The sequence below is a fragment of the Dromaius novaehollandiae genome, chromosome 2 (genome assembly GCF_036370855.1).
Source record: "Dromaius novaehollandiae isolate bDroNov1 chromosome 2, bDroNov1.hap1, whole genome shotgun sequence".
NCBI classification, from domain to species: Eukaryota; Metazoa; Chordata; class Aves; order Casuariiformes; family Dromaiidae; genus Dromaius; species Dromaius novaehollandiae.
This window is the reverse complement of record NC_088099.1, coordinates 87,922,642-87,949,771: the sequence shown is the minus strand read 5'-3', so window position 1 is coordinate 87,949,771 and position 27,130 is coordinate 87,922,642. Positions and strand designations below refer to the sequence as shown.

The following is a 27,130-nucleotide window of genomic DNA, read 5'->3' as shown; positions in this document are numbered from 1 at the left end:
TTTGGTAGCTTTATATGTCCAACAATTTCCTCATTATAGTCAGCTGAAGTCTTTCACATAATTATTCTTTTTATTGAAAAAAAATTATTAAAAACCAAAATTCCTTGCTGTTGCATTTTTTAGCAATTTAATTTTCTCTCATTTTTTTCTAGATATATTTATAGGACTTTTTGATATCCTCTGATCCCTTAATTGCCATTTTATCTTTGGTTTTTATATCTATCTCCCTCATTTCTTTACTACAATTTGTGGTCAATTTACTTGAATTTTTTTTCTTTTTCTTTCCCCTCTCTTCTGATTTATTCTTACTTTAGTTCCTTCAGTATATGTTCTTGTATTTTATATCTATCTTTCTGTGTTTTTTTAAGTAGTATCAGAATTTTCTTCTTGCATTTTTTTCTCTAAGAACTCTCCAAATTTTACTTTGAATGGTTTCTAGGTAAAGATTTTTTTTAAGTGAAAAATCAATATAAGATTTCCAAATACCTTTTCTTAATAACATATTTTCTGTTCTGTACACAGAATTTAAAAACAGATAAATTTATATATTGTGTCTTAGAAAAAAATGACCATTTACTAAAGCAGTGGGTAATACTGATGCTCTAAAGAGGATTTCACAAACACAGAGCTAAATTGTTTTAGAACAAGTAGTCTACAAAGCAAAATTGTTCCAACCATTTATTAATTTCTATGGCTAACAACTCTCTTTGACTACCCTTGGGCCGTTACATTCCCAGCTGTTTTGAGATGGAGTAATTTCCCTGGCATCCCTGCAGTCATCCCTGCTTTGTACCATTGCTAGCAAGTTAGAAGCTATACACTGTGGGTAAAATAGGAGTATCCCCTGGTTGATTATTATAAGGGTAAAATAATACTGAAACTGTATGAAGAGCAGGCTATTTGACATTAATACAGTTACTAATGGCATTAGGGAATAGAATGCAAAAATGTAAGACGATGCTTTCAACTTCTGTTTGTTTTGTTAAACATAAACAAAATGAACAACAACAACAAAAAAACAGACTTCCACTCTTCCCCCCCTCCATGGGAGTCAAACAGTACAAAAAGGGAATAAAGAGTCACTTATGTATTTGGACACTGTCTGAAGCCATGGGCTGCTAAGGAGGTTTGGACCTCATCACAGCTCCAACATTAAATAACTTTGTGTGGGCATTGCATATGTTGCATAAATGCCAATATAAATTGTTGTGTATGAACCCCTTACTTTATAATAATTAATATTATTTTATATCAGTACATTTTATAATTATCAGTATAGCTTCAGTATCTGTAAAGGCTACAAATAACCATTTAATGACGATTCCAAGGAAAAGACGACTTTCTAGATTTCCATTTTTGGAGTAATATTCATAGCATTTAAACTTCCTCAGGCATCTTAAGTACCTACTTTCTGCTGTTCTGTCACTCACCTTCTTAAATTCTGGTATTTTATATCAGTTCCTTGGGAAAGGGCAAAGGACATATTAGAACTTGATTATATTGACTTTCTCCTTCAAAATGTGCCTTGTTACTATGCAGAATTTTCAAATGAGACATGAGTACAGATTTGTTGTATAGGTACTGCTGCTTATTTATTTTAAAAATAGTAGTACAAAACAGTATAGGTAAGTTTTAATCCTCAGTTTCTTAAATTTTAGTGATTCAATATTGTTCAATTTTACTGTGAAATAACAGAAGCGAACCTCAGCAGTAACAGATATTCTTTAAGATGCATTGGCTACATTTACAATGTAACAATGGTCAGTAGTTGACCTAAAAAGCAGAGCTTACTCTCTGCCATTTCAGTTCTTCTCAAATGTAGATTTATACTTGGAAGTCACTGACAGAGGGAAAAGGCTGCTGAGAGACGAATGTACGTGTTGACTACAAATAAACAGTTGTACCCAGCAAGTAATTTTTCTTTCAAGTAGATTTACACATACTTAAGAGACTCTCAGTAGTTACCCTGCCATCAATTACTGCCCAGAGGTTTCAGAGTCAAGTAAACAATGACTAAAAACTATTATAGTGAAGACTCTATCAGTCCTTAAAGCTTCAAGAATGAAACGAGTCTTGGTAAAACACATAGGATTCCAAGTGCCTGCCTAGCAACTCACCCAGAATGGAAATCTTGTGCAATACAACTACCACAGTTACTTATACTCTTAACTACTGCCATCAGTCTGTGCCCACAACTGGATAATAACTAAATTAAAATTTGGATTCCTCTTTGCCCATTCCCTAGCCTGCTCAGGTACATCTGAATGGCATCTGGTCTATCATCAGCCACTCCTCCTTGTCTTTGTGTCAAACTTGCTGAGAGTTCACTCTGCCACATCGGCCAGGTGATTAATGATGTACAGTACTGGCCTCAGCATCAACCCCTGGGGCACACCACTGGTGTGACTGGCCTCCAGCTGGACTTCATGCCACTGATCACAACCCTTTCAGCCCAGCAGTGCAGCCAGGTTTCAGTCCACCTTACTGACCACTTACCTAGTCTGTATTTCATCTGCTGTTGATGAGGATGTTGTGGGAGACAGTGTCAAATGCCTTACTGAAGCTGAGACAGACAATATCCACTGCTCTCCCCTCATCCCACCAAGCTAGACGTCTCATTGTGGAAGGCTGTCAGGTTGGTTAAGCACGATTTCCCCTTCGTAAATCCATGCTGACTATCCCAGTCACTTGCCTGTCCTTCATGTGTCTGGAAATAGTATCTAAGATTAGTTGCTCCATCACCTTCCCAGGGATCAAGGTGAGGCTGACAGGCCTGTAGTTCTCCAAATACTCCTTCCTGCACCCTTCCTGTTTGGTTTCTTCCACTCCACAGGAACCTCTGTTGATCCCCAAGCCGTTAAAATGATAGAGCATGGCCTCACAGTGACATCAGCCAGCTCCCTCAGCACTCACAGGTGCATCCCATCAAGTCCCACAGGCTTGTATTGTCCCAATCCCCTGGACATCCAGTTTCTTTCTAACGTTCTCTAACCTGATTGTCCACCACCGAGTCCAGAAAGTGTGCACAGAAAACCATGCAGCATTTCAAAAGGTTGACAGGAAGCGGCTGTTCCCTCCAAAGACCACAGAGCCTGATCTTCAGCCACATGAGTTCCCAATCTGGTGAAGAAAGTGTTCCTTGTGATGGACTTTTATCAGCAGCAGCAGAAAGAAGCAGTTTCTTTCCCTGTAACCTGCAAATGCATTTAAGCTACGCCTGGAATCTTGCTCAAGGAAATGACATCTTGATGAGACATGACTGTCCTGCTGACCTACAGATGCTGTGAAGCTGCATGTGATGTTTTCCACAAAGCATCAGAAATCACATCTTCTGGTGAGTGGCATGGCTTTTTGACATTTAAGCAAAGACTATGGTCAGGGATCATAGATTGAGGAAAGACCAAAAAAATCTGATCCCCTTACAAATCAGCAGGAAACTTAGGGAACTGATAAAGGAATCCCTTTGTGACAAAAGTGGGCTGTATCTGTTGCCAGATGTTTGGTGAAATCAAAGGGAGCTATGGACAAGTCAAATGGAAGCTTCTGACTCTGAGAGTGAACCTGATCTTCCATGAATCAGACATGTAATGGTAATTCAACCTCATTACAGCATGAAAGTCAGCATTACAAAAAAGCCAAGAAACACAAACCAGTCCCCCTACCTGAATGGAGAGCTGGCAGGATACCTTCCAAAGTCATCATGGCCTTGAATTTGCAAATGCAAAAGGTGCAATAGGTCACCAAAATGGTGACCTATCCCTCCTTCCCTCAAACACATACACTTGGGCACAAGGAAATAGCTTCTATCTTTATAAAAGCCTTTGTTTCCAACCTGTGACATTACAATTTCTGCAACTCTTCTCATGGTGCTCACATGATTCTCTTGATGACAGAATTTGCAGAGTTCCATAACAGTTAACTGAACTGAAGACCTGAGATTGGTGGCACAGAGATCACATCACAGTACATAATGAGATGCCAATATAGGAAATGAAAGGCCAGTCTTGCCCTGAATGATGATGAGATGGAGACAGAGGCACAGAGAGAAGAAGCAGAAGCTCAGGTCTCCAGAAGCACCATGACAGGGCAGCCACACACAATAATTTGAAGAAAAGATCGAGCAGCTGAACAGTAACAACCAAAGTCCTATCTGTGCTTACCCCGTTCAAATGGCCATGCAGACTGGAAGAGTCAGTGGCAGAAAAGGAAGGCCTGCCTCCTCCTAGGTGCAAAGTACAAAAAGGTCTATATAATTTATTTCCAAGTGCCCTTGAAAGACTAAAGAAACTTACTAATTCGTCATTGCAAAATCAGCAATTTTACCCTTTAAAACTCATGCAAGAAAACAGGGTAGTTCAAAATACTTCAAGAAGCAGAAGTGAAGAATTGTGGAGTTACAGCATTCAGTCCCTGAGGCCTCCTATCACAAAGTTGTGTTCTTTTGGCTCTTTCTGTTGCAGCAGTTGTAAGAAGAGGATATCAGGTTCACATACGTGTCCCTGGAAAACTGGCAACCAGTATCAGTCTCTATATCAGGCCCTCACAAGTGCTGAGAGAGGGAGAGACCCTGGAGAGTAAAGGCTATCAACCAAATTGTGACAGGGATCAATCTCTTCCCTAACAAGCAATTCTACCACATCATAAAAATCCTGAAAGGCCTAATGACTGGAAAAGCACAAGACTTTTAGTGCTATCCAGAATAGGAGTAGCAGCTGCCCCAAAGTTAAAACCTAGTTCCCATGCAGGAAAGCCTCATCACTTACCCCCATGGCACCACTGAGTAGTCATTCTGACATACTGAGTGTCCTCATCCAGTGAAAAGTCAAGGGGTAAGCCTTTGCATGAGGAGAAATCCTGTGAAGAACAGCATCCTATCTCATGGTACCAGTGAGGGCCACAAATGCATACAGGAAGAGAGGGGAGTAGAAGTACAGAGGCAGAGAAACAGCCCAGCACCTTGTATGGCAAGTCTTGTGCCCTTGAATATAAAGTTTGAGACTATTCCAAGCGCATGATGAGCAGAGGTGAAGATATGGAAAAAGGCTCCAACTAGTCCATCCACAAAAACCAAGCAGCTTGGTGCCAGTGACGCCATGCCTACATTTCGGCACTGAAGCAATGCCAAGATACTGCTTATAGGGCAAACTGATGCCAAAGAGGCATGATCTTAAGATACTTCCCTTTCAATTTTGTCAGCTGGAGTAGAGCTTGCTAGTGTTTCATTGGTGTCAAGGGCCTGCCTCACTCCATTTAATGAGATGCCGTGGCAACCCTAGCAGCATTGCCTGGAGAAGGTGAGGAAAAAAAAAAAAGGTGGATTTCTTGCTGGGACTGATTTGGTCATTTTACCTTTGGATAGATCTGCAATAGGAATCTCTGGAGACATTAACACTACGACTAATTTAGACTCATTTCTTCTGGTACAACATGGTGCATCACAAGATGCATTATGTTGCACCACCATGGTGCAACATAATGCCTTCTTCATGGCAATACAAACTTCTGGAATGTTGGTCTGAATACAGAATTTAATTCTCACTGGCAGCACATTTGGAAAGCTTTATGTGAAGACATCAAAATCAAAGAACGAGGAAAAGCACCTACATGGCAAGAATCGTCAAGCATTTGAGCATTCCCTTCAGCAGAGTAGGTGAGAAGACATTAAATGGTGGCATGCTTGATTTCAAATGCTATACAGTGAACAAAAGGGAGGAACCAGCATGCATGCCCTAGCAGTACTACAAGGCTCACATAGAAGATTATGAGTACATGCACTTTTGTTATTTATATGTGGTCTCATTTGAAAAAGAGCTAGTAATGCACTTCCAGTGTGAATTTTCAGTCACAGCTTCATCTACAAAAAATTTGTAGAACAGTTTGAAAGCTGAAGTTGTGATCAAGAACGATACAGGAGCAAACAGTGCTTTTGTTTGTGATGTATTTTGCACATTGATGTATAGATGCCATAAATGTGACCATGAACCTAATTACATTGTTTCATTAAGGTCATCCTTAAAACTTTGCCTTTTAAAGATACATATCATCAATGTAACATGAAACTGAATGGAAGTTAGCCAGTCAGATGTTTGATAGTAATTTTGAATTAGCTGTACATTTTCACTTCTAAAGGATGCATGCAACAAAAAAAGGCAAGCAGGTTTTTTTTTTCCCCCCTAATGTAAGGAAATTACCTGAATTTGCTTATGAAATGTATTATAAGGTCAAACAAGATCAACAGTTGAACAGAAGTTGCTACAAGAAGTGATGAATGAGGGAGTTAATAGGAGACATATCCTTTTGTCTGATGTTCTGATAAGGGTTCTGCACATTTGGCTGAATTGTCATAGTAGTTGAATAAACCTGTAAATTGTAAAAGATTCTGGGCTGTAAATCATCTACGTAGAAACTATGGGTATGGACATTCAGAGGTAGATGCTTTCTTGTTTATCAGCTTTACACCAAAGTCTGACTGCCTTGTGAAGTAAAATGCACTAGTTTTTTCCTGACTAATGAAATATGTTTAATTTTTCAAAAACCCATAAAGACTAATTTACTGATTATTTATAAACTTAATATGAAAATTTTCTTTCTTTACACACAAATAGTATTCTATGCATGTATTATCTGGTTTGTTCATCCAGTAAGTTATCGGAGGTACTTACATGTCTTGGTGGTTATTATATCATGTGTTTGTTTAAGTGAGAAAACAAGTTTAGAGAAAGACAGCTCTCCAGCTGAGAAAGCAAGCACGCTACTGTATTAAATCCAAATCTTCCCTCTTGAAGAAATCTATTGCTTTACTCTGGATGGACAAAGAGAGAAGTTGGGGGTTAATTAGGCATTTTTTAAGGCAAACTGGAGTACTTTGCAGTTGTTGATGTGAAACATGATTGGTCTTGACAAAAGCTATAACATGAAGAGAAATGGCTGTATTTGGAAGACCTGGAAGCGGAAAAACAAACTGGATTTAACAAGTACAACACGGGGAAGGAGTAGTGCCACAATTAGATGCAACTGCATGCTTGAAAAAACAGGGCAATTTAAAATGATAGATCAGAGATGAAGAATAAGAATGTCCTAGGTTAAAGATTAATCTATTTTTTTTGCCAAGTTAAACTTAAGCACATAGCTGAACACACGCACACACAAAAAAACCAAAAAAAACCCAAATCATTCTGGAGGCTTTGGACAAAGCATTCAGACCAAGTTTCAAACAGGCTTGATGCAACTGATATTGAGAGTTCTGACTGGACACCAGATTCTCATCCTGCTGGGAGGTGCTGCAGCCATAGAGTATGGTATTATGTCTTTCAAAAGCTGGAAGATGTATTCTAACTAGCATTTTCTTCCCAAGCATCTTATTGATGTATTTTGATTTACTAATAAATAGAAAAAAAATTGTTTTAGAAGGAAATATATTTATCTTGAAATTTAATTTGAAATTTTAACTTCCCTATGAAAAATGTATTTGCTAAAATCCCATTCTCACAAAAATAAAATAAATATCCTGTGAATTCCACTCTCATGAGCTGGTTTGATTGTGATTTTGCCCTTTATGTATTTATAAATATATATATATTAAAAAAAAGCAGCAGAAAGGACTAAATTAGGTAGAAGCTGATGATTTTGTGTGTGTACACAAAATGTGTGTTTTCCAACAATGTTCTTGTTGGAAAGCTTATTCAATAAACTCGATAATTTGTTCAGTTAATACATTTTACAGACTAAGTATTAAATCAGTATGTAGGTACTTTGGATATGAGGCTTTCTTAACAGTTTAGATATTCCAAAAGTAACCAGATAGCCGTATCAAATACCTAGATGTATTTGTTTTTGTTTCTTTCAGCTTATCCAGACTATAAGTGCAGTAGACAAAGATGACCCTCTTGGTGGACAAAAATTTTTCTTCAGTTTAGCTGCTGTTAACCCAAATTTCACTGTTCAGGATAATGAAGGTAAAATAAAACTCCTTTCTTGGGCTACACATGTATGTTTGCTATCTGACATATCTTCCTGAAATCTCATGAATTTGCTTTTGATATCTATCAACATACAGAAAAATCTTTATTTGTGGCTGCTGAAACCTATCATGATAATAATAATTTTAACTGAATCTTTGTGGCTTAGGACGTCTGTATTCTCATCTGTGTAAGGGAGGCAAAAGTTAGCATGACTAGAACAGGATGAAACCGATTATAAAGAAAATCAGTAAGAGTGTTGGTTCAGGTGAGTAGCCAAATGTAATTCTTGACTGAAGGACAGAAAAAAGTTTGAAAAATGGTTCACCTCTTAAATTGAGATTTTTCACTTTAGACTTCTGCCACAGTTCTGATTCTCCTAGTTTTCTGTTTTGTTCTTTTATGATGATGAATGAAACTTATGACACAAAGTGCATGGCCACTGTGGCTTTTCCTTCGATCCTCTGTCATTCTTTCTTCAACTATTATCAGGGAAAACTTTCAGAAGCTTCTGTTGGGGGAATGGGACAAGATGAGAAGTCATACACACCCACTTTATCCTTCATTAGCAGTGTGATTAACTGAGAGGGCTCTAGACTGCAGACGAAATGCATGAGAGGGTACGGTAACACCTTTCATATATGTTAAAGACATGAAGATAGTGAGAATACTCCCCTTTTCATGATGAAGATCACAGGAGGTAACAGGCTGCAAACAATATGAGGAAGATTTAAAGTAATCTACTTTAGAAATTACTTTAGAGAAAAAAATTCTAACAGTACAAATAGTGAAGCACTAGAATCAATTGTTTGAGTACCTTATAAAATCTCCAGCAGCAGGGGCATTTAAAGATCGTTTCTAACATATTGCTTTTGCTGTTGAATGAAAACACTTAGCAAATACCCAACACTGACAAGTACTCCAAACCAATGAAGGGATGCGATAAAGGACCACTTTACATTTCACATCATTCAGGCCATAAAAAAAACCCAAATTTAATATTTTAAACAAACTATATATCCTGGTGATTAGGTTCTGAGTCTGTAGAGGGAAAAACACTGATATATTTTCCAATCTAAAATTATTTTCTTTCTTTTTTGCACATGAGTTTTTCTAATTTAGCTTAGGTAAGCATTTACCTTGAGAGATCCACAGGTTTGATGAAAAATAATTTATTCTTCTTTCCCGGAGAATGAATCTGTATTTTCTCCCTTTGGGATTATGAAGTTGGAAACACTAGTGTTAGCTCACAGTTTGGTAAATATAAGGAGTGCTGACCATAGAAGAAATAGTCCCCCGCCATTACTCATTTGTGCCTCAGCACCTTCTCCTTCCCCTCTCTCTGGCCACTCAGTGAACAGCTTTTGATGCTGAAGTGTACTGCAGACAACTAAGCTTTGTGTGGTACAAATACAATTTAGTAAGCTCACTTCTCAGAACTGTGCAGTTTTCACATCGATCTTCTGAATTCCTGAGGTAATTTTTCCAAAAAAAATTCTGCTGTATGTGCTGAGGTTTATAATTCATTGTTCTACAGTATGTTGAAAGTGTTGTGGTGTGGAAAAATCTCATACTGAGTTTATAGATAGCATTCCTCTGAGTATTATCACAGACAATCCATAGAAAGAATCTTTCAAAGCAGAATGCGTGATGAACAGTGTGAAGTGAAAAGTTATTTTTTCCTCTGTTGGCCACTTCATTTCAGGGCATTAAGCCATGGAATGGAATTGTGTGACACACTGCATGCAGTAATCTCTAAAATATGTTAAGCTTTCGTAAATCCTCTTTTCAACTCGCGTTCAAAGGTGTTGCAGAGATACAGAGGAGCAAGCTGGATGTCCAAAAAATTCATAAATAGCTTTCTGATCAAATGGGAATGTCATTAGAAAAGAGAGATACCACTATGATATCAGGAATGGCCACTCGAGAAATACTGTCAGTGATGTAAAATAGACAAATAGTTTGCATGTATTATATGTGGTATGCATTTTAAATGCATGTGCTATACAAGAGTATATTTTAATCAATCTAGATAACACTGCCAGAATTTTGACAAGAAGGAATGGCTTTAGTCGACATGAAATAAGTACGTACCTTCTACCCGTGGTGATATCAGACAACGACTACCCGATCCAGAGCAGCACGGGCACGCTGACCATTCGCGTGTGTGCCTGTGACAGCCGGGGCAACATGCAGTCCTGCAATGCTGAGGCCCTGCTTCTCCCTGCTGGCCTGAGCACAGGGGCGCTGATTGCCATCCTCCTCTGCATCGTTATCCTGCTAGGTAAGAAAAAGAAATGCATCTTTCTCGGTATAAACTAATGCATCAGGCCTGAGTCATTTTACAAAACTATGCAGGCTAGTAAAATTAATGATCATGGGATTTGCAAGAAGAATTCAACAGTAACTTCAAAAAAAATGCAAAACCCAAAAAACTTCTCTGAGAATTTGGACATTGTGAATAAGAATTCATATCCCAGCTTGTTATCACTGTGCAACCAGCGGCTCATTATTGTTCTTTCATTAAGTTCTCTTTAAGAGGAGGATCAGAGAGGAGGAATAATATATTCAAAAATTGCTTTCATGTCTTAACTTTTTTTTTTAAGAGAGAATTTCTCTTTTTTATTTAAATAGCTATTGAAAATCAACATGCAGTATATATTTCACACAGAATATGCCACAAATTAATCATTTTCCTATACTAAAGCACTGTATACCCAGAGGTTTCTGTGCTGTTATCAAAAACATTGTAAATTTTGTAAAACCTCCGTTTTCTGATTTTCAGAATATCACTGAACGAACTGTAATTCACCTCAAATACAGTCTGAATGGTATACTTTGAACTCAGAAGAGGTAAAGGATCTTCAAAATAGACCTGGCTATTTTAAAGCTAATCAAAGTTACAGAAGGATCACGTAGACAACCTTGTGGTTCCATAAAGCAACACACACAATGTGTGTCCAAAACAGCACATTTTGATAAGGCCCTTACTGTGCTACTGTAATACAGGCAGTGATATTTATCCATTTATCAGACAGAAATGAATTGGTGAAAAGCAGCTGAAATAAAGCTCTTCTATCTGATGGACTTACTACTAAGAAATTGTTAAATTGAGATTTTCACCTGTTCTTTCTCTCTCTAAGTCATAGTGGTGCTGTTTGCTGCTTTGAAGAGGCAACGCAAGAAGGAGCCTTTGATCTTGTCTAAAGAGGACATCAGAGACAACATTGTGAGTTATAACGACGAAGGCGGTGGAGAGGAAGACACCCAAGCCTTTGATATCGGCACACTGAGGAATCCTGCAGCTATCGAAGATAAGAAGCTTCGGCGAGATATTATCCCTGAAACGTTATTTGTACCGCGGAGGACTCCTTCAGCACCAGACAACACAGACGTCCGAGATTTCATTAATCAAAGGCTAAAAGAGCATGACACTGACCCTTCTGCGCCGCCGTACGACTCGCTCGCAACCTACGCCTACGAAGGCAACGATTCTATAGCTGAATCCTTGAGCTCACTGGAGTCGGGTACCACTGAAGGGGACCAAAACTATGATTACCTCCGAGAGTGGGGCCCGCGGTTTAACAAGCTCGCCGAAATGTATGGCGGAGGAGAAAGCGACAAAGACGCTTCTTAACCTGCAGTAGGCTACATTTTGGTTCCTTTGAGTGGAAGTAATTTTACAGACACCTTCTGCACTCAACAGTATTTAACATTCAGGAAAATCTTCCTGCCACTCAGCACAATGGTTTCCTTTTAAAAATTGTTTTTGGTTTGTCCATTAATGTCATTCATTCTTTCTAGTAGGATGCTCACATGGAATATATACAGCATTTTATTTAATCACCTTCCAAGAGCCAAAGCTATGGAAATTCAGTGTTGTCCATTTTAGTAAGCAAAACAAACAATACCTTACCTTCAGAAATTTGAACAGGGTGATACTCCCTTAAGCAACCTCATGTACAAGCCGCTTCTGTTAGGTACATGTCCTGCCCTTGCAAGTGCCACTTTTAAGAAGGCAAAGAAGAAAAAACCCAGTATGTCCTGTTCTGTACATGAAAATTCAAACAAAATATACATGTGGTGTTAATAAGTGTAATATGCAGCTGGTTTAAAAAAAAAAGTTTGCGCAACTTCATTTCATCAAATTCTATCTATCTGCCAATGTTTTATATTTATATTTTTGTATTTATTTTTAAGAAATAAACCAGTTTTTACAACTATGTTGATGCTTGCCTGCCTGTTGTGGCCATCAATCCCAGGCTTGAAGAGAGCATGACATTTCTCCAATGAGAGCACAGCCAGCTGCTAATACTTTTATGCAGCAGTATACCGCATGCATTTAACACATTCTGAAGTGCCTGTGCTCACAGGGAGAGGATTAACTTATACATCTATTTGCTTGCTCAAAAGTGCTACTTCCCACAGTCATCTTGTTTGACAGAGAATTTGTTCTATTTTTGAGCTGACCTAATGATACGTTATTCTAGAAAGACAAATTACTATTTTGTCTTTACCTGAACTACGTAATTCAGAAAACATGCTGGTACAACTAATCCATCAGAACATGAGGAATTAATTTCAAAAAGTGAGATTATTTGTTCCACAGCCTTCTGTTTGGAATCTTTATTGCATCATTATATGTAATCTGTAACTACACTGGGCAAAGTGTAAAAAGATGTTTAAAAAAATCATTTTTAAGTATAATCCTTTTCCAAAGGCAAATCCGTTGGTGATAAACTATCATGTGTTAGATTGTAACTGTTTAAGGGCAGCATATTCTCCTTTAAAGCAGCCGGGCTAAAGGCTGACAAAGCCGAGTGTCTGTTAAACTACACCATCCCTCACCCAATTTACTGAGTTTTCTGAGGCCCTGGAAAAGTCTAGTAAAAAAAAAAGCTGATTGATAAACTAGCCAACTGTAACAGAAATCACGCTCTAGCAATCACAAAACAAAGTAGGTATCGCAAGACATTTTGAGATGTGCGTTTCTTCCCACAATTTTTAGATTACACAAATCTATTTTGTAAACAAGCACTCTGAGGTTTGCAACATTTCTGAGATGAAATAAATAATTTTGGAGGAAAAGCAAGATGTAATGGGGTCTGCATTTACTTATTTCCCATGGAAGAAACCTATCTGAAGGATAATCCCTCCTTCTGCATCTCCCGTAACTTCTTACTGGCATAAAATCAACAGATATTGAAAATATATTAGTCCTTTGAAAAGTGAAATGCTGCATTCTTATTGCATCAGACATTTCTCCTCCTTAATGGGATGATTAAACCCAGTGAAGCTGAAAGCTAACTAGAGTGGCATTATGCAAGTTACTTTGGTGCAATGGAGAGCACATTTTTATGGACTTGATATCAGGTTAAAATATTTGATCCATTAAGAAACTTTGAAAATTATGGATTTTTCCTCATTGCATTCAATAATACTTTTATTAACTAAAGAATTTTGCTATCTCCTAATAGAAAATAATTCAGAGAATATTAAGAAACATCTTAGATAATCAGCATTATAAAGTTATGCAAAAGTGTTACAGGCCATACAGTTTCTCTTTTTATGACTATTTGGTGAAATGGATCTACTTTTTTCTTCCTTCCCAGTCCCCTAAGAGTACAGTTGAACCATCAAACTGTCGCAATACTGTAACCACACTACTGATAGTTTTTACAGTATTTTTTAATGGACAAAACATGCAGAATTATACCGAGAACAAAAGAGAGAGAAGAAACTAAATCAATATAACTTTATCCATAAGTGACACACACAACTGAATATATTCCAGGTGCAAAAGATTCTCTGTTTTTACTGGGAGGCTGGGGGGGAGGGGGGGGGGAACACAATAGTAAGAAAAAGCAAGCAAAAATTCTTGTGTTAAATACACAAATGCAAGGCTAGGTTCCAATACTGCTTTCTGTCTGTACCAGTATTGATATCAGTGATTCCCCACATATTTAACTGAGTATGAAGTAGGACAGAAGATGAAACAGAATATAATACAGCTGTTTGATACCCCTTTGCTACACAAAGATTTTGCTTAAACACATCCAGCCAACACTCCTGCATAATTCAGCAAGAATCCCAATGTTTTGTTTGCAGAAGTACAAAAAATACACATTTCTCCCCAATTTTTTAAGCACATCAGCAAATATCAAATAAGACTGTATTCTTTTTATTTGCATTACAGTACTTATTTCTGAAGTTTAAGTCTGTGGAAATGTTTCTTTATCTCTATGTTCAAGGAAGTTATTTTATAATAGTTGAGAAGAATCTGAAGCAAATATTGCAAATTTAATCCTGTATGTATTATTAAATAAAATAGTGCTACACATAATATATAAGAATACATAAATACTACTGAAATTACCATATAATAGTATAAATGACAGTACCTTTTACCACTTGTCATATGCATGCAATTTTATTTCCCAATACCTTTGAGTAAAGAGAAAAAAATTTCGATTTTACTGTACAAACATTTCAGTAAACCAGACCTTAGCCTAGTGAAAGAGGAAGTCACCTATGCAGACAAACTGTAAAAAGAAATAGTCAGGAAGCCAGTAATTCATTGGCATATATAAACCATTTTTAGGAACTGGGTCATTGAAGTGACTGAGTCTACTCCCTAATATTGCAGGCAACCGCAGAATACACACCTAGTTCACAAACAATGTGCTGCCCATGCTCCCACCTGCCACAAATGAGTTAGAGTGTCTGAAAGCAAGTGTAAGGCCCTATAGTAAAAGATTAAAAGTCATGCATATCAGATGTCATGGAAGGGGAAAAGAAGGGAATCGAGGGCATTTTCCCAGTGACTTTCTTACCTTCTTGCAATGGTGAGGAATTGGAAGATGAAACTCCCAGATGATTCAGCAAAGTGGAGAAAATTTAAAACAAGCTGCCTCCTTCCCTAATAGCACCTGCTCATCTGAGTCATGTAAAATACAAAATATAAATGTAAAAAGGCCCTGATATTGTTTAGCCTGAATGAATTTTCTGGATGTTCTTATAATAAGAATGCTGAAGGATCAGATGCAACAAAGTGAAAATACATTGACAGTGTGTTTCAGGTGGACCTACCAATGACTTACAAGACAGAATGTTTAAAAATTCAGAAACATATTTGAAAGTACTGCAACCAATGGAGCCTCAGGAAATAGTGAGTTCTTAGAGTCCATTACCACAAGTATCAAAAAAAACAATAAACAAAAAAGAATATTCATGAGAAAGGAGCTGCATGTGCAAGAACTTACATTTACAAACTGATATGTGAACAATAACAATAATGGTAGACCACTACTATTTTGTAGGGCCTTCAGGGAAAGGACTGGTGGTAAGAACTGACTGAGCAGACTCAAAAACCAGGGTATTTAAAACATATCTAAACTAACAAAATCCTCACCTTTCACATTCATCACATTGACATATTTTCATCAGCTGCCACCCCCTGTATATGCAGATGCTTTTTACTCATTCGCTGTCACAAGACATACCAACCATACCATCTTTGTAGTCTCTTCCTTTTCTCTGTCCCTCAAACCAGACATTTCCACAGTTTATCCTTCAACAGCTTGCAATATTAACCCATTCTGAAAGAAACGTTGTCCCAGGTCAAACTACTTATCAGTAACATCACCATTCCTTGCATACTATCAAGAAACTATGCTGCATTTCTTCTTCTTGTCCTGTGTGACCATATTGCTACTGCATCCAATTTTCCCATGATAATTTTTGAACAGCTTCTTATGCTACCTGTTATGCAAAGTTGTGAGAAAATTAACCAAATCTGCTACATTATTTTCCTACAGACCTGTTCTTATAAGTTGTTACTACTGCAGTAACTAGAAAAATAGCTGTTAAGGGCTACACAGCTGCTTATTATGCTAATCACAAATACTGGAAACCATCAAAGCCAATCATTTAGCTCACTTGAAATAATTTTTTTGCACTAGTTTGCACTTTTCACACTGGTTTGCTTTCATTCTAGCAGAAGCTAAATTCTTTGATAGCATTCTTCTCAGTTTATCTGAATTTGAGCAGGAAAAAAAAAAATCTTTTGTATGCCCCCATCACTGGCTACTTGAAAGAAAAAAAAAAACAATCAACTTTTTGGGAGCTAGTTACAAACCTGTATATGACATGAGCATATCACAGAAGAGAGTATGATTCCTTACTTTTGTTCAAATGAGCAAACTACAAGTCTGACTTCAAAAGTTATTGGACGCGTTCAAATACTGTGCTATTTTTATCATACTAATTTGAACAGTAAGAAATCACTCAATAGTAATCTGTTCACTGCAAGAAGTGCAGACAGATGTTCAAGCTAAAACAACTTCATTTACTCATAGCAGTGATGTCTATTATGTCCAGAAAGATTATGTAAATAGTAAACATAAGGAGGTAAGAGTAAATAAAAGGAGCTGTGTTATGTGACTGTAATTATTTTTTTCCAGCAAAGTGTCACGGGCTTCACTGTCATCACTCCAGTTTTGCAAAGGCATATTCAGTCACTATTTTAATATGGTTGAACTAGCTGAAAAAAATCACTTTCCACATAATTGAAGATGTAAAAAATAGTAATTACAACATAAGCATTTCTAAGTCCAATAAACCTGACACAATGCATTTCATCTTTTTTTTCCTCTGTCTTTTCTTTGCTGTTATTCTGGTTTTCATTTTAAAAGAATATCTGTCAACTTTGAAATTAAAATGACAATTTTAAAGTTATATTTTTTCTACATGTGAATTTCTTTTTTCCAAACAAAAATTTCAAGCCAAACATTTAACTTTTGAGAAAAATTTCACTGTCTAAGTTGATGTCAATCTAAATTAACAATGAAAAATAATAAAAAAAACCTCTTTGAAAATAAAATTGGCAAACACTCTTTCTTTGATTTTGGCTATTGAAGAGAGATAAGATTTTGGGCAGGATGAACGTTGACTCTGACCTAGTAGAGACATTCCTATAATCTTATGAAAAAAACATAACATTTTGTGCTTATGCTTGCCAAAATACTACTGAACATTTCCACTATATTGTAAGGAAAACTTTTTCTAAAAATACTTGCAACCATGTTTAGGTGCAGTGCATGAAAACTTTCAACAATCCTCTCTCATACCTGTCCTTTTGAGGGGAACAGAATGAACTCTAATTATATAACACCCATCAAAATAATGCCAGAGGAAAGCCAAGAATTAAATCCAGAAAGTATCCTCTATGATCCAAACAGACTACAGGACAACGAAGTAGTGTGACTTGCAGATGTACAAAAAGTACAGCAAATCCAAGAATTGAGATGATAGTTAATCAGTAATTCTTGAAAAGTTTTGGAAGTCACAATAATGTTGATAAATTTTAATTTACTCAGGAACTTTGATAAATTTAGCAATGATGCATAAAGAATGGCTGCAGTATAATGCATGACTCTAGCACATCTCCATTAATGAGCTTCATCATTACAAAGAATTACAGAAGAAATGAACACCTGTGGTTTGGGCTGGTTTCCAGATGGTGTGGTAATCTGCTTGTTTATAGGGACACTAGCTCTCAAAAAAGAGTGGTTTTAAAGTGAAAGGTAGCTGCAGGCACACCACAGAAAGGCAGCAAGAGATTTCATCACCTTTGCTATGAATCAAGGCAGTCACAGTATTAACAGGTGGAGAAAGGAGCTCCAGATGACACAGTCTACTTAAATTTCCAAAAAATGTTTAACAAGGTCTCTCATCAAAACTCCCAAAGAAATTAAGCTGTCATGGGGTAAAAGGAGAAGTACTCACCTGATAAAAGACAGGAAACCAATGATAGGAATAAATGATCAATCATCATAAGGAAGGAAGGCCACTGGTGGAAGCCTTCAGAATGTGATCTTTCGATCTGGAAAAGGAGATGGATAATGGAGTAACAAAGTTTGTTTATGATTATTATTAAGAACAATAATGAAAAGGACCCGTTACAAGTGGAAAGACACTTCACAATTGTAGATGACTGCACAACAATCTATAGAGATTTCTCTGCTAATTTAATGCAAAGTGATGCATGTGGGGAAAAAAAAGAAATCTCAACTTTATGAACACAGTGATGAGCCATGATTATTCACAGATGAGATCTCAGAGTTATAACAGCTAATTGAAGAAAAACCTTAGCTCCGAGTTAAGTAAAAAAAGCAAAGCAAATATTAAGAATTATTAAGAAAAGAACGAAAAAAAATATTGTTACGCTACTGTCTGGCATACCCTTATACTCAATGTTGCATGCTGCCCTTATGATCTTGAGATATTCAAGGACAGCAAAGGTAAAGAAGAAGTTGAGAGATGATCAAAGGCAGAAAATGTTTTCTTTTTGAAGAACAACGAGGCAGGCTAGGATTCTTCAGCTTGAAAGACAGACATCTGATAGGAGATATGATACATGTCTATGAAAACGTGAATGACCTGTGAAGGTAAGCAAGGATCTACTGTTCACTGTGTTTTTCAATTAAAAAAAAATCAGAAGTCATCTAATAAAACAACAAACACCAGCTTCAAAGGAAAGAAAAAAAGATCATTCTTCACATAGCATGCATACACAACTGTGGAATTCCTTGCTGCAAGATTTGGCAGACAATAATGGCTTATATGGATTTTAAAATATCTGAAGAAAATTTTAGAAGAAAATTTATCAAAAAGCTCCTCTTTATGAAATACTGTCTTTCAAGAACCCCCTAAATTTTACATTGCCAGAGGCCATAGAAGTGTCGTAGGGAAGTATCACTACATGCTCACTTTATTCTTACAGTCTTCCCTAACCATCCGCTACTGGCCACTAACAAGGGCAGGGTACAGGACTCCATGGCTCTTTGACCTTCTAGTACAGTTATTCACATGTTCTCAGTTTTATGATACCCCTGCCTCCCTCAAAAACAACCCCCACCCTATAATTCTGAGTGCAAATGGTCTGATGATCCTTGAAATTCTTTGTACCTGCAACTGCTGCTGAATCATCAAGAGATAATTTTCCAGAAAGTACTTTAACAACAGCAACCAGAAGAGATATAGATAAGGAAAAAATATGGGCAATAATGGTAGGAAAACTCTCTCTTACTCATACTCAGTTAAACTCACCTCGCCTTTGCTACTTATGAATATGCAGTTGCACTTTAATATAGGTGGGCCAAAAATATGAATTTATTCTAAGAAAATTTAATGACTGTATTTTCAAGGCATTGCTAGCATAAAACCTAATGATCATTAGGTTTAATGTAACAATATTTAAATTGCCATTTTAATTATTTTACTGTGGATGAAAGTCCATCAGACACCACGAAGCTTATTATACACTTACTTATCTGTCACAAGCAACACTAGCAGCAGAAGCTGATGAAACTTGTCTGTAACTCAGAGGCTGGTGAAAACTATGATAGCAAGGAAACCATTGTCCATCTTCTCATCTCCAAATCTTCTATATTTGAGAGTTATTGTTTTGTTTGTTACTGCTTATTGATGCATTTAAGGCAGAATAGAACAAAAAGAAAATATTACTTCTACTGTCTACATTCTATATGTGTGTATGTGCATGTATATGTGTTTTTTATGTACATATATTTATTTATATATATATATATACACATACACACACATACTATATATATGTGTGTGTGTGACATGGAGAGAAAACATGTTTCATTAATATTAACAAGAGACAGTTTTCAACATGTCATAACTACCTTTCTAGATGACACTCCTAGAGAAACTTTAGACAGCCACTATGCGCAAATGAAGGTTGTCTTCTGGCCTTTAATTGTATCTTCTGAAAAAATAGTTCTTGCAAAAAAAGTCCTTTGTAGCTGAGGGCTCAGTCTGGCCTTCTTCCATACCAGTGCATTATTGAGATATAGGGGAAGAAACCTTCTCTCTTATTGCAAATCTTCATATACTCCAAGAATTACCATAGTTCCTACACTGTCAGCTACATTAGTTCATACCACTCTATTTTCCTCAGTAATGCATAGAACAGACCTGCTTTGGAAATGAATCAAGGATATTGTATAAATACTTCTGTGCAGAGATTTGCCTCTTTTGATACAGAGGTTGCCAGTTTGCAGAAGAAATATTTTAACAAACAACAGGATTCTGCCCAGGGAAACAGTTTTTTTTTCCATTTCTACATCTACCACAGAGTTCACGTATACTGCTGGCAATTCTTTTTAAAGAAAATAAAATAAGTATTGGCAATCATTACCTATACAGATTTGAATTACTGAGAACTAAACTTGAGGAAAAAGGTTCCTGAAATGCAAAAGTGTCAAGTATTTGCAGTGAGAACAAAAATCAAAAAGAGCCATATAATTTATAAGACTAAGAATTCAAAGCTACCTATCTCAAAACTAGAGAATATTTTTTACTTTCACCTTTGTTCTTGAGCTTCTCATTTGTAAAATACAGATTAAAAAAAAAAACACCCTGAGGATTTTTCTGATTAAATTAACTGTTTGTGAAGCACTCAGGCTCTTTTAGTGATGAGCACCATAGGAACGCCTGAAAAAATAATAATGTTGATAGCAGCCTCTGAGCAGAATACAGTAAACGGAACCTGTGGCCACCCATTGGGCAAGGAGGAACACTGAACAGTTACTTATGGATTGCATACTGGCTATTCTTTATATTCAGTAAAGCAAAAACATGAAAAAAGCAAATGATAGGTATTTAAAAGCTAACTCATAATACACATATAGTAAAAAAATTAAGCATGAACAACCTCAGTAATGGCATTTTCTAAGTTACCTTTGCAGCTTAAACAATGTTAGCCAATATTGTTTTAGAATACAATGGCAATTATCATGCGATAATGTCATCTAAATTTTTCTTAGAAGTTCAACTTTTCTTGTCTCATAAGGTGTAATAAACAACATCACAGGTACATTTTTCAAACTTGCCTAGTATAAGATTCTTCTGTAGAATTAGCATTCTGAGAAGATTGAGTTTATCTCAAATTCACTCTAAACCAGCTTGTTTCTTTGTTTTCTATGTAACAAACAAGGCTCTGTCAGATAATTATGTCCTAAAACCCAGAAGCTTCTATCAGACTGCCCAATAAACCTTCATAATCCTTTTGTGGCATATAGCAGAAAAAAAGAACTTTCAAAAAAGAAAACATTAAAAAAGCAAAATGGAAAGCCTAGACAGAAGCAGAGAGATTAAAAAAAAAAAAAAGTATATTTCCCTAAATTTCCAGTGCACAGGGTGAAAATGTGCCTGGACAATAAATTGAAAACATTTTTAAAAGTAGATTTAAAAATGTTTCTGGAATGATTCTTTCCTGATAGCACGTGAAGAGACACTTACCCACATTGCTTCACTGTCCCAGTTCCTTGCTGGGACTCTTTGGAGGGGAGCGTCCCCTTGTGGGACTCCTGCAAATTCTCGTGATTTATGGAGGCTGCACGATTGAAGTAAGACGTTCCAACAAAGTGTAACATGTTTGGCTTTCTGTAGTTCTTCTGATATCTATAGCAGAGGGGAAAAAAAAAAAAAGAGAGAGAGAAATAACATCAAATAACCTACCAACTCACATGTAGGTTTTTTTGTTCATTTGTTTGCTTGTTCGTTTTTTTAATACCTAATACTCTTAAACATTTGGATCATTTTCTAAAACTTTCAACTCTGAAAATCCTTTTGAGCCCTAAGTTCCACAGTCCTCACATTAAAAAGACAAAACACACCTTTTTTAAACACCAAGCACCTACTTTTCTTCACTTGGTATGTTATTAGTTGAAATATTTTAGTAGTTTAGTTCAGTAGTTCATGAGGGTATCTGTAAGCTAAAGGCACAGAAGGAGTACCAAATGAGAACCTCTTTCTTAGAGCTGATAAATGTGTATACACACACTGTAAATGATGCAAAAGAAATTTCACACTGGTTGGGAACTACCATATAGCTATCATCACTTCAGTGTAAAAAGTACGAAAGTAGTTAGCAAGGCTGGGCAAAGATGTAGAAGCACTCTCCATAAAAGGAAAGAAAACTAGTCTCAAACCCTTCAGCACAGGAAAAAGATGATTAATGAGAGACAGATGTTCATAAATAATGTGGAGAAAGTGAGTTGGAAATGATTACCCTATGATCCTTTGGATGCATGAACTAAGGAAGAACAAAATGTAATTGACAGATAACAGCTTTAAACACAAATGAAAAAAACACCTTACACAGCATGTAATTAAGTTGTGGGAGTCATAGCCACAGGATGCTTTTAAAGCCTCAACCAAATTTTATTATTTTCAACCAAAAATAATAAAATAAGAAATAGTTCAGACTAATTTACAGAAAATATTTATAAAAGCCATTGAGAGGCATGATGGCCCAGATACAACCACTATCTCTAAATGTTCCTAAACCACTGTCAAGGAAAGAATAATTCAAAACACTCCCCATTCTTTTTTTTTTTTTTCTCTCTCACTGTTATTGGAAAGAGGGTCGTGGTTTAGATAAATCTTTGATCTCACCAAAGACATAGGATATTAAGTTTCTATGCAGAAAGACTACAAGAGCTCAAATGGCACAGACTGGGGAGTCATACACAGGTTTTTTGAACCACCCTTCAACAGTACATTTATTCAAGCTGTTTTAAGCTCTTCCAAGGCAAAGCTAATGGTTTGGGGCCCTTTCCTGAGGCACAGCCAAGCACAAGTTTGATTGTCTGGCTCATCGCTCACTTCCAATGAGGAAGCACATTTTTAACTTCCTATATTAAGTTTTAACTCTTTTCTTGACAATTTATTGGCTTCTTCACAGCGAAGCTGGAGTGTCCTGGCATAAAAAGGTCATCCGCCTGCAGTTATATCAGAAACCAAACAACCAGGTAGAGAACTTCCTCCCCCTCACACAAGCCGTTTGACGTTTCCTTTATATGAAGATAGTGGAATCCTGGTGGGGAAAGAGGGAAGGGAAGGTCCTCACAAAAGTCAGTTTGGAGGAAAGATTCATGACCAGTAATTTTAGCAAGGTGATGAACAGGAGATCACCTCTGTGATTTTTTAGCACCCATTAATTTAATCTCATTAAGTAGAGCAAAAGAACAGATGTGAAGACTTAATACACTATTTCTTCTGCAAACTAACTCAAAAGCTTTTTTTTCTTTTTTTTATCCCCAGACTAACCATATTCTTTAATAGCAGTAACAATTAGATGTCTGAGGCATTTCTCTGTCTGAAGTTTCTTTGCCAGTTTGCAAAAGAACAAAAGTTAGATCCATCAATGTAAAGGTAATAGAACAACCTCCAAAGATATTGCTCTTACCAGTATGTATGCTTAAACTGGAAACGTTTTTAACTTCACAGTAACTGACAGGAGAAGTGCCGTAGTCCTGTCCCATTGGCTGATTGCCTACTAGCACTCCTTGGTAGCCAGGTTGTTCCCATAGAGCTCCCTTTGGCATTTCAGAGTCATCAGCCCTACAATTACGGAGTAAAAATACAGAATTGCTGGGTAATATATTCATGAATATATTCATATTAGGTATCACTATGATCTGGTTAACTGTCCAGTAACTATAGATATAAAATCTATGCAAGAGATCCATCTGTTCAGATTCAAAATATAGATGGAACCCAGGAGGACAGAAGAGGAATCCCAATGTTACAAGTATTAGAAAATACGTAATTTGTGGCTAGAGACCAGTACAAATAAAGGACAATTGGGCCAGCTCCTACAGGTGAACGAGGTCCAGAGTGAAGTTGGAAGTCCTTTTGCCTGTAAAAACAAGGGGAGGGTTAGTCTTCGTAAACTTAAATCCATTTGAACCTCTTATTGCTCTAATGAAAAGCAAGGCAAGAAAACATAGATATAAAGATGAATTTTAGGGACAACTCCCAAAGAATTCACTGTAGTCACTCCTGGATTCCTATAACTTTGCACTGAAGCCAGTGTGGTACCTGGTATTACAGAGAATTGAAATATAACTTGGGACAAATAAGTAAGACCATGAACTGTTGTTGTCATTTTATTCACAGATACGTCCTAACTTACACCATAGGGATTTCCCATATTCTTAAGGGCTGCCAGAATAAGATCAGATTTCTAATGTGAAATTACTCACATAACTGCTGTAGCTGAGTGCATCTGGTCCAGGATATAACATAGTTCATGCAGGTATAAAACATGCTCGAAAATCGAAAGGGTTCATTTTAGTAAGAAAACAAGCAAACAAACCTCAAAGTATCTGCTTTCAGACTTCAAAATAAATCTTTGTATGGTTCAACACTACCAGCCTGATTGATTATTCTTCATTCCAAAATGATGCTAGTTTTTTCAGTATCAACTACAGCATGTATTACAAGAAAGGCCTATCTCTTTCTCAAGCATGCCTCAACATTATCATTATAAATGGCAATAAACTTTGTTGAAGATGCCTTTGTCAGTAACTTTTAAGACCCATAACGGAAGAGGAGAGGAAACCTTCCTCAAAGTTGATTGTAAGAAAAAATAAATCAATCCACAGAACAAACAACAAAATACATAGTCTGAATAATTAAACTTCAGCTTTGTAGCTATTTGTCATTGCTGCCCATTTCAATGAAAATGAAAGGTATCTATGATGACACCCATTAATTTAATTAATACAAGTATAAACAATACTAATCAACATTTTAATGAGCAGATACTATCCATGTATAAACCCACTGAAAATAACTCCTCTTAGTCACTATCAGTTATCCATAAATTTTAAAGTCATTTAATGCACAAACAATAGCTTTACGTAAGCTATTAAAGAAAAAGCAATTCATGTTTAAAAGGAAAATGTCAGGTAGGGACAGGCAGCACTTCAGTTTTTGCCTAGCACCAAAACACTACGAAATTAAAATCAATTCATGCTGCAACTAGAGTTCAAATACAATTCATAAATAAAAATCATTCTTATTTATAAAATGGCAGAAGCTGACTAGTGAGTCCCACTGATTCTAGACCACTGCTATTACAGTACAGAGTATTAAAATAGTATAACAATAGGGTCAGTCACGCTTTGTAACTGGCAAAGGCTGCAGGTGTTTCCTCCTATCATCAGTTTGATTTTCTCTTTCTTCCATGCTAGCAGTGGATGAACCTCAAATTGTTGCGAGGTTCAGTTCAGCTCTGTTAAGCACAAAGGAGGCTGGATGATTAAATTCACAGCCTGCTTGCAAGTTTTTAGGCCCTAATCCCTCTTGGATTCCCTCTTTGGAATTCCACAGCTGTAGGTAAAGAAAGCAGAGCCCTAAGTCTCATAATCAAGTTCGAAATATCGTAAGACATGACTTTCATGTAATTTCAGCAGTATCCAATTTGAGTTAATCAGAAACGCTATCAGGACCATTTACTTCATGAGTTTTGAGTTTTACATCTCCTTCATAAGTATAGTTGGTTTTTGTCATTCACAATCAAGGAAGTCTGAGAGCACAGACAAGGATAAAAACACATAAATAAATAAAACCTTCCTAATAAAATATTTTGTACCTGAGAAACAAGTACGTACAAGATAAAAATCAATGTGTTTATTCGTTGTGAAAGTCTAACATTCCCTCATTTGTTCCTCAGTGCAGAAGAACTGTCACAGAACTATAAAAAGGAAAACAGTAGGCTGTGGATTTTTTCATTCTCTTCTTAAATGTAGATGATCATAAGCCAATCTGTGTTCAGGACATGAAGGGGACTGAGTGTGAAAAGAAGCTGTAACAGACTCTACTACTAAATCCTGGTGTAATTACAAAGGGAAGCAGCATTCATTTATTTTAATGGCACCTACCCCAGATGAATGAGCAGAAAAACAGGATTAGGCAAAAGACAGTAGAACTTGGAAGTCTGTGACCCTGCCCTTGTTCATAAAAGCAAACAACCTATTTTTACTTATTATTCTCAGAAAAGTGATTAAGATTGAAGATCACCTATACCTCTGCCTGGCATGACTGTATTTCAGCAAAACATTATTCCCAGTGATTCAAAATTTCTTTGAGAATAGGATGCATATGTGAATGTCACAACAAATTTATTAATGTGTTTCAACATATTTGCTTAAAAGTTGCTGTTACCCCAACAAGAAGACAGGTTAGAACAAGAAGTAGCAATGGCGAGAATTATACAAAAATGGCTCATTTTGTGTTCTTCTTCGTTACGGTTCTTCATAGAGTTTAAACATCTTGAAACTATCACCTAGGCCACTAAGCAGAGACTCAAAATACAACTGTCTACAGTATATTTTTTGTGCCAAAATGGTTTTATATTTCAGTGAGAAGCTCTGTATTTCTAACATCTGTGGAAGACATCATCTGCTTTGCTGAATATGCAAAGATCATCATATTTTAGTTATATTTTCTTGAGTATACCTAAACAGAAAACTGAGATGCTAAATTTGAAGGTTACTAACAGTGGTCCACTATCTGTTTGTAATTCCTTGAAAACAAAAATATCTTGGCATTCAGCAAACAACAATGCTATTTTTACAACATAAAAAAGAAAGTTGATTAAATGTTAATTGTTATGATATTGTCAAGAACTTGTATAAACTTGAACTCCAACTCCCATGTTAACTGCACGATATTCTAACAAAACACATTTTAAAAGTGTTCAAGAGTCTAATAAATTATTTCAGAATTACTAGCATATATCATAACATTCCCAGTACACTCGAATATCATCTCTCTCTTATTGAAGCATAGATAGTTCGTATTTCAGCATACCATTAAAGGTATCAATTTTGCAAATATGATGAAGCAGCTGTAAAACTGTAAAATTTTGTGAGGACACAAGACAGATACATACTATTACAGCACTAAGAGGGTATTAGGAAATGGCTCAGGTATTTGGAACTAGAACACTTGAAATAAATAGTTTCTCCAGAAAAAAAATCATTTTATGAATGCAATATTAACCAGAATACCATCCAAATTTTAAATGAGCAACACCTAATCATAACATTTTACTTCAGTGTTGTTTCAGATGAGAGAAAAAATGATTTATATTAAGCTAAAAAAAATGTGTATATCCTTTTATCTAGGCAGCATTATAGGTTTTATTAGCTTAGTGAGTGTTTGCTCTGATATAAAAAAATCAGGACATGGTGAAAAATCTCTAAACTTTTTAAGTAAATCGATATGACAACTGATTCAACTGAGCCAAGAAAAGAAGTAAAATTGCAACATAATCTAATATTATACTA

At 36.3% G+C, this 27,130-nt stretch overlaps 1 protein-coding gene and 1 long non-coding RNA gene across 10 annotated transcripts in view; one reads left to right on the top strand and one right to left on the bottom strand.

Annotated features, from left to right (window-relative positions):
- Nucleotides 1-14,363, top strand: part of LOC112986646 (cadherin-10) — a 105,548-nt gene extending 91,185 nt beyond the window's left edge. For both annotated transcript variants that reach the window (XM_064506880.1, XM_026106030.2), the window contains exons 10-12: nt 7,847-7,955; nt 9,991-10,242; nt 11,102-14,363. In XM_064506880.1, coding sequence (XP_064362950.1) covers nt 7,847-7,955; nt 9,991-10,242; nt 11,102-11,595 — 855 coding nt within the window. In that variant the 3' untranslated portion in view covers nt 11,596-14,363. The remainder of the gene's footprint in view (nt 1-7,846; nt 7,956-9,990; nt 10,243-11,101) is intronic.
- Nucleotides 1,470-27,130, bottom strand: part of LOC112986648 (uncharacterized) — a 137,746-nt gene continuing 112,085 nt past the window's right edge. For 5 of the 8 annotated variants that reach the window (XR_010387766.1, XR_010387765.1, XR_010387768.1 and 2 more), the window contains 10 exons: nt 23,239-23,393; nt 21,288-21,449; nt 17,745-17,841; nt 14,792-15,556; nt 11,082-12,007; nt 10,053-10,235; nt 9,098-9,169; nt 8,287-8,469; nt 6,663-6,802; nt 1,470-6,360 (listed from right to left, as the gene is read on the bottom strand). This is a non-coding gene — a long non-coding RNA (uncharacterized LOC112986648). The remainder of the gene's footprint in view (nt 6,361-6,662; nt 6,803-8,286; nt 8,470-9,097; nt 9,170-10,052; nt 10,236-11,081; nt 12,008-14,791; nt 15,557-17,744; nt 17,842-21,287; nt 21,450-23,238; nt 23,394-27,130) is intronic. The other 3 variants (XR_010387767.1, XR_010387769.1, XR_010387770.1) reach the window with 3 other exon arrangements.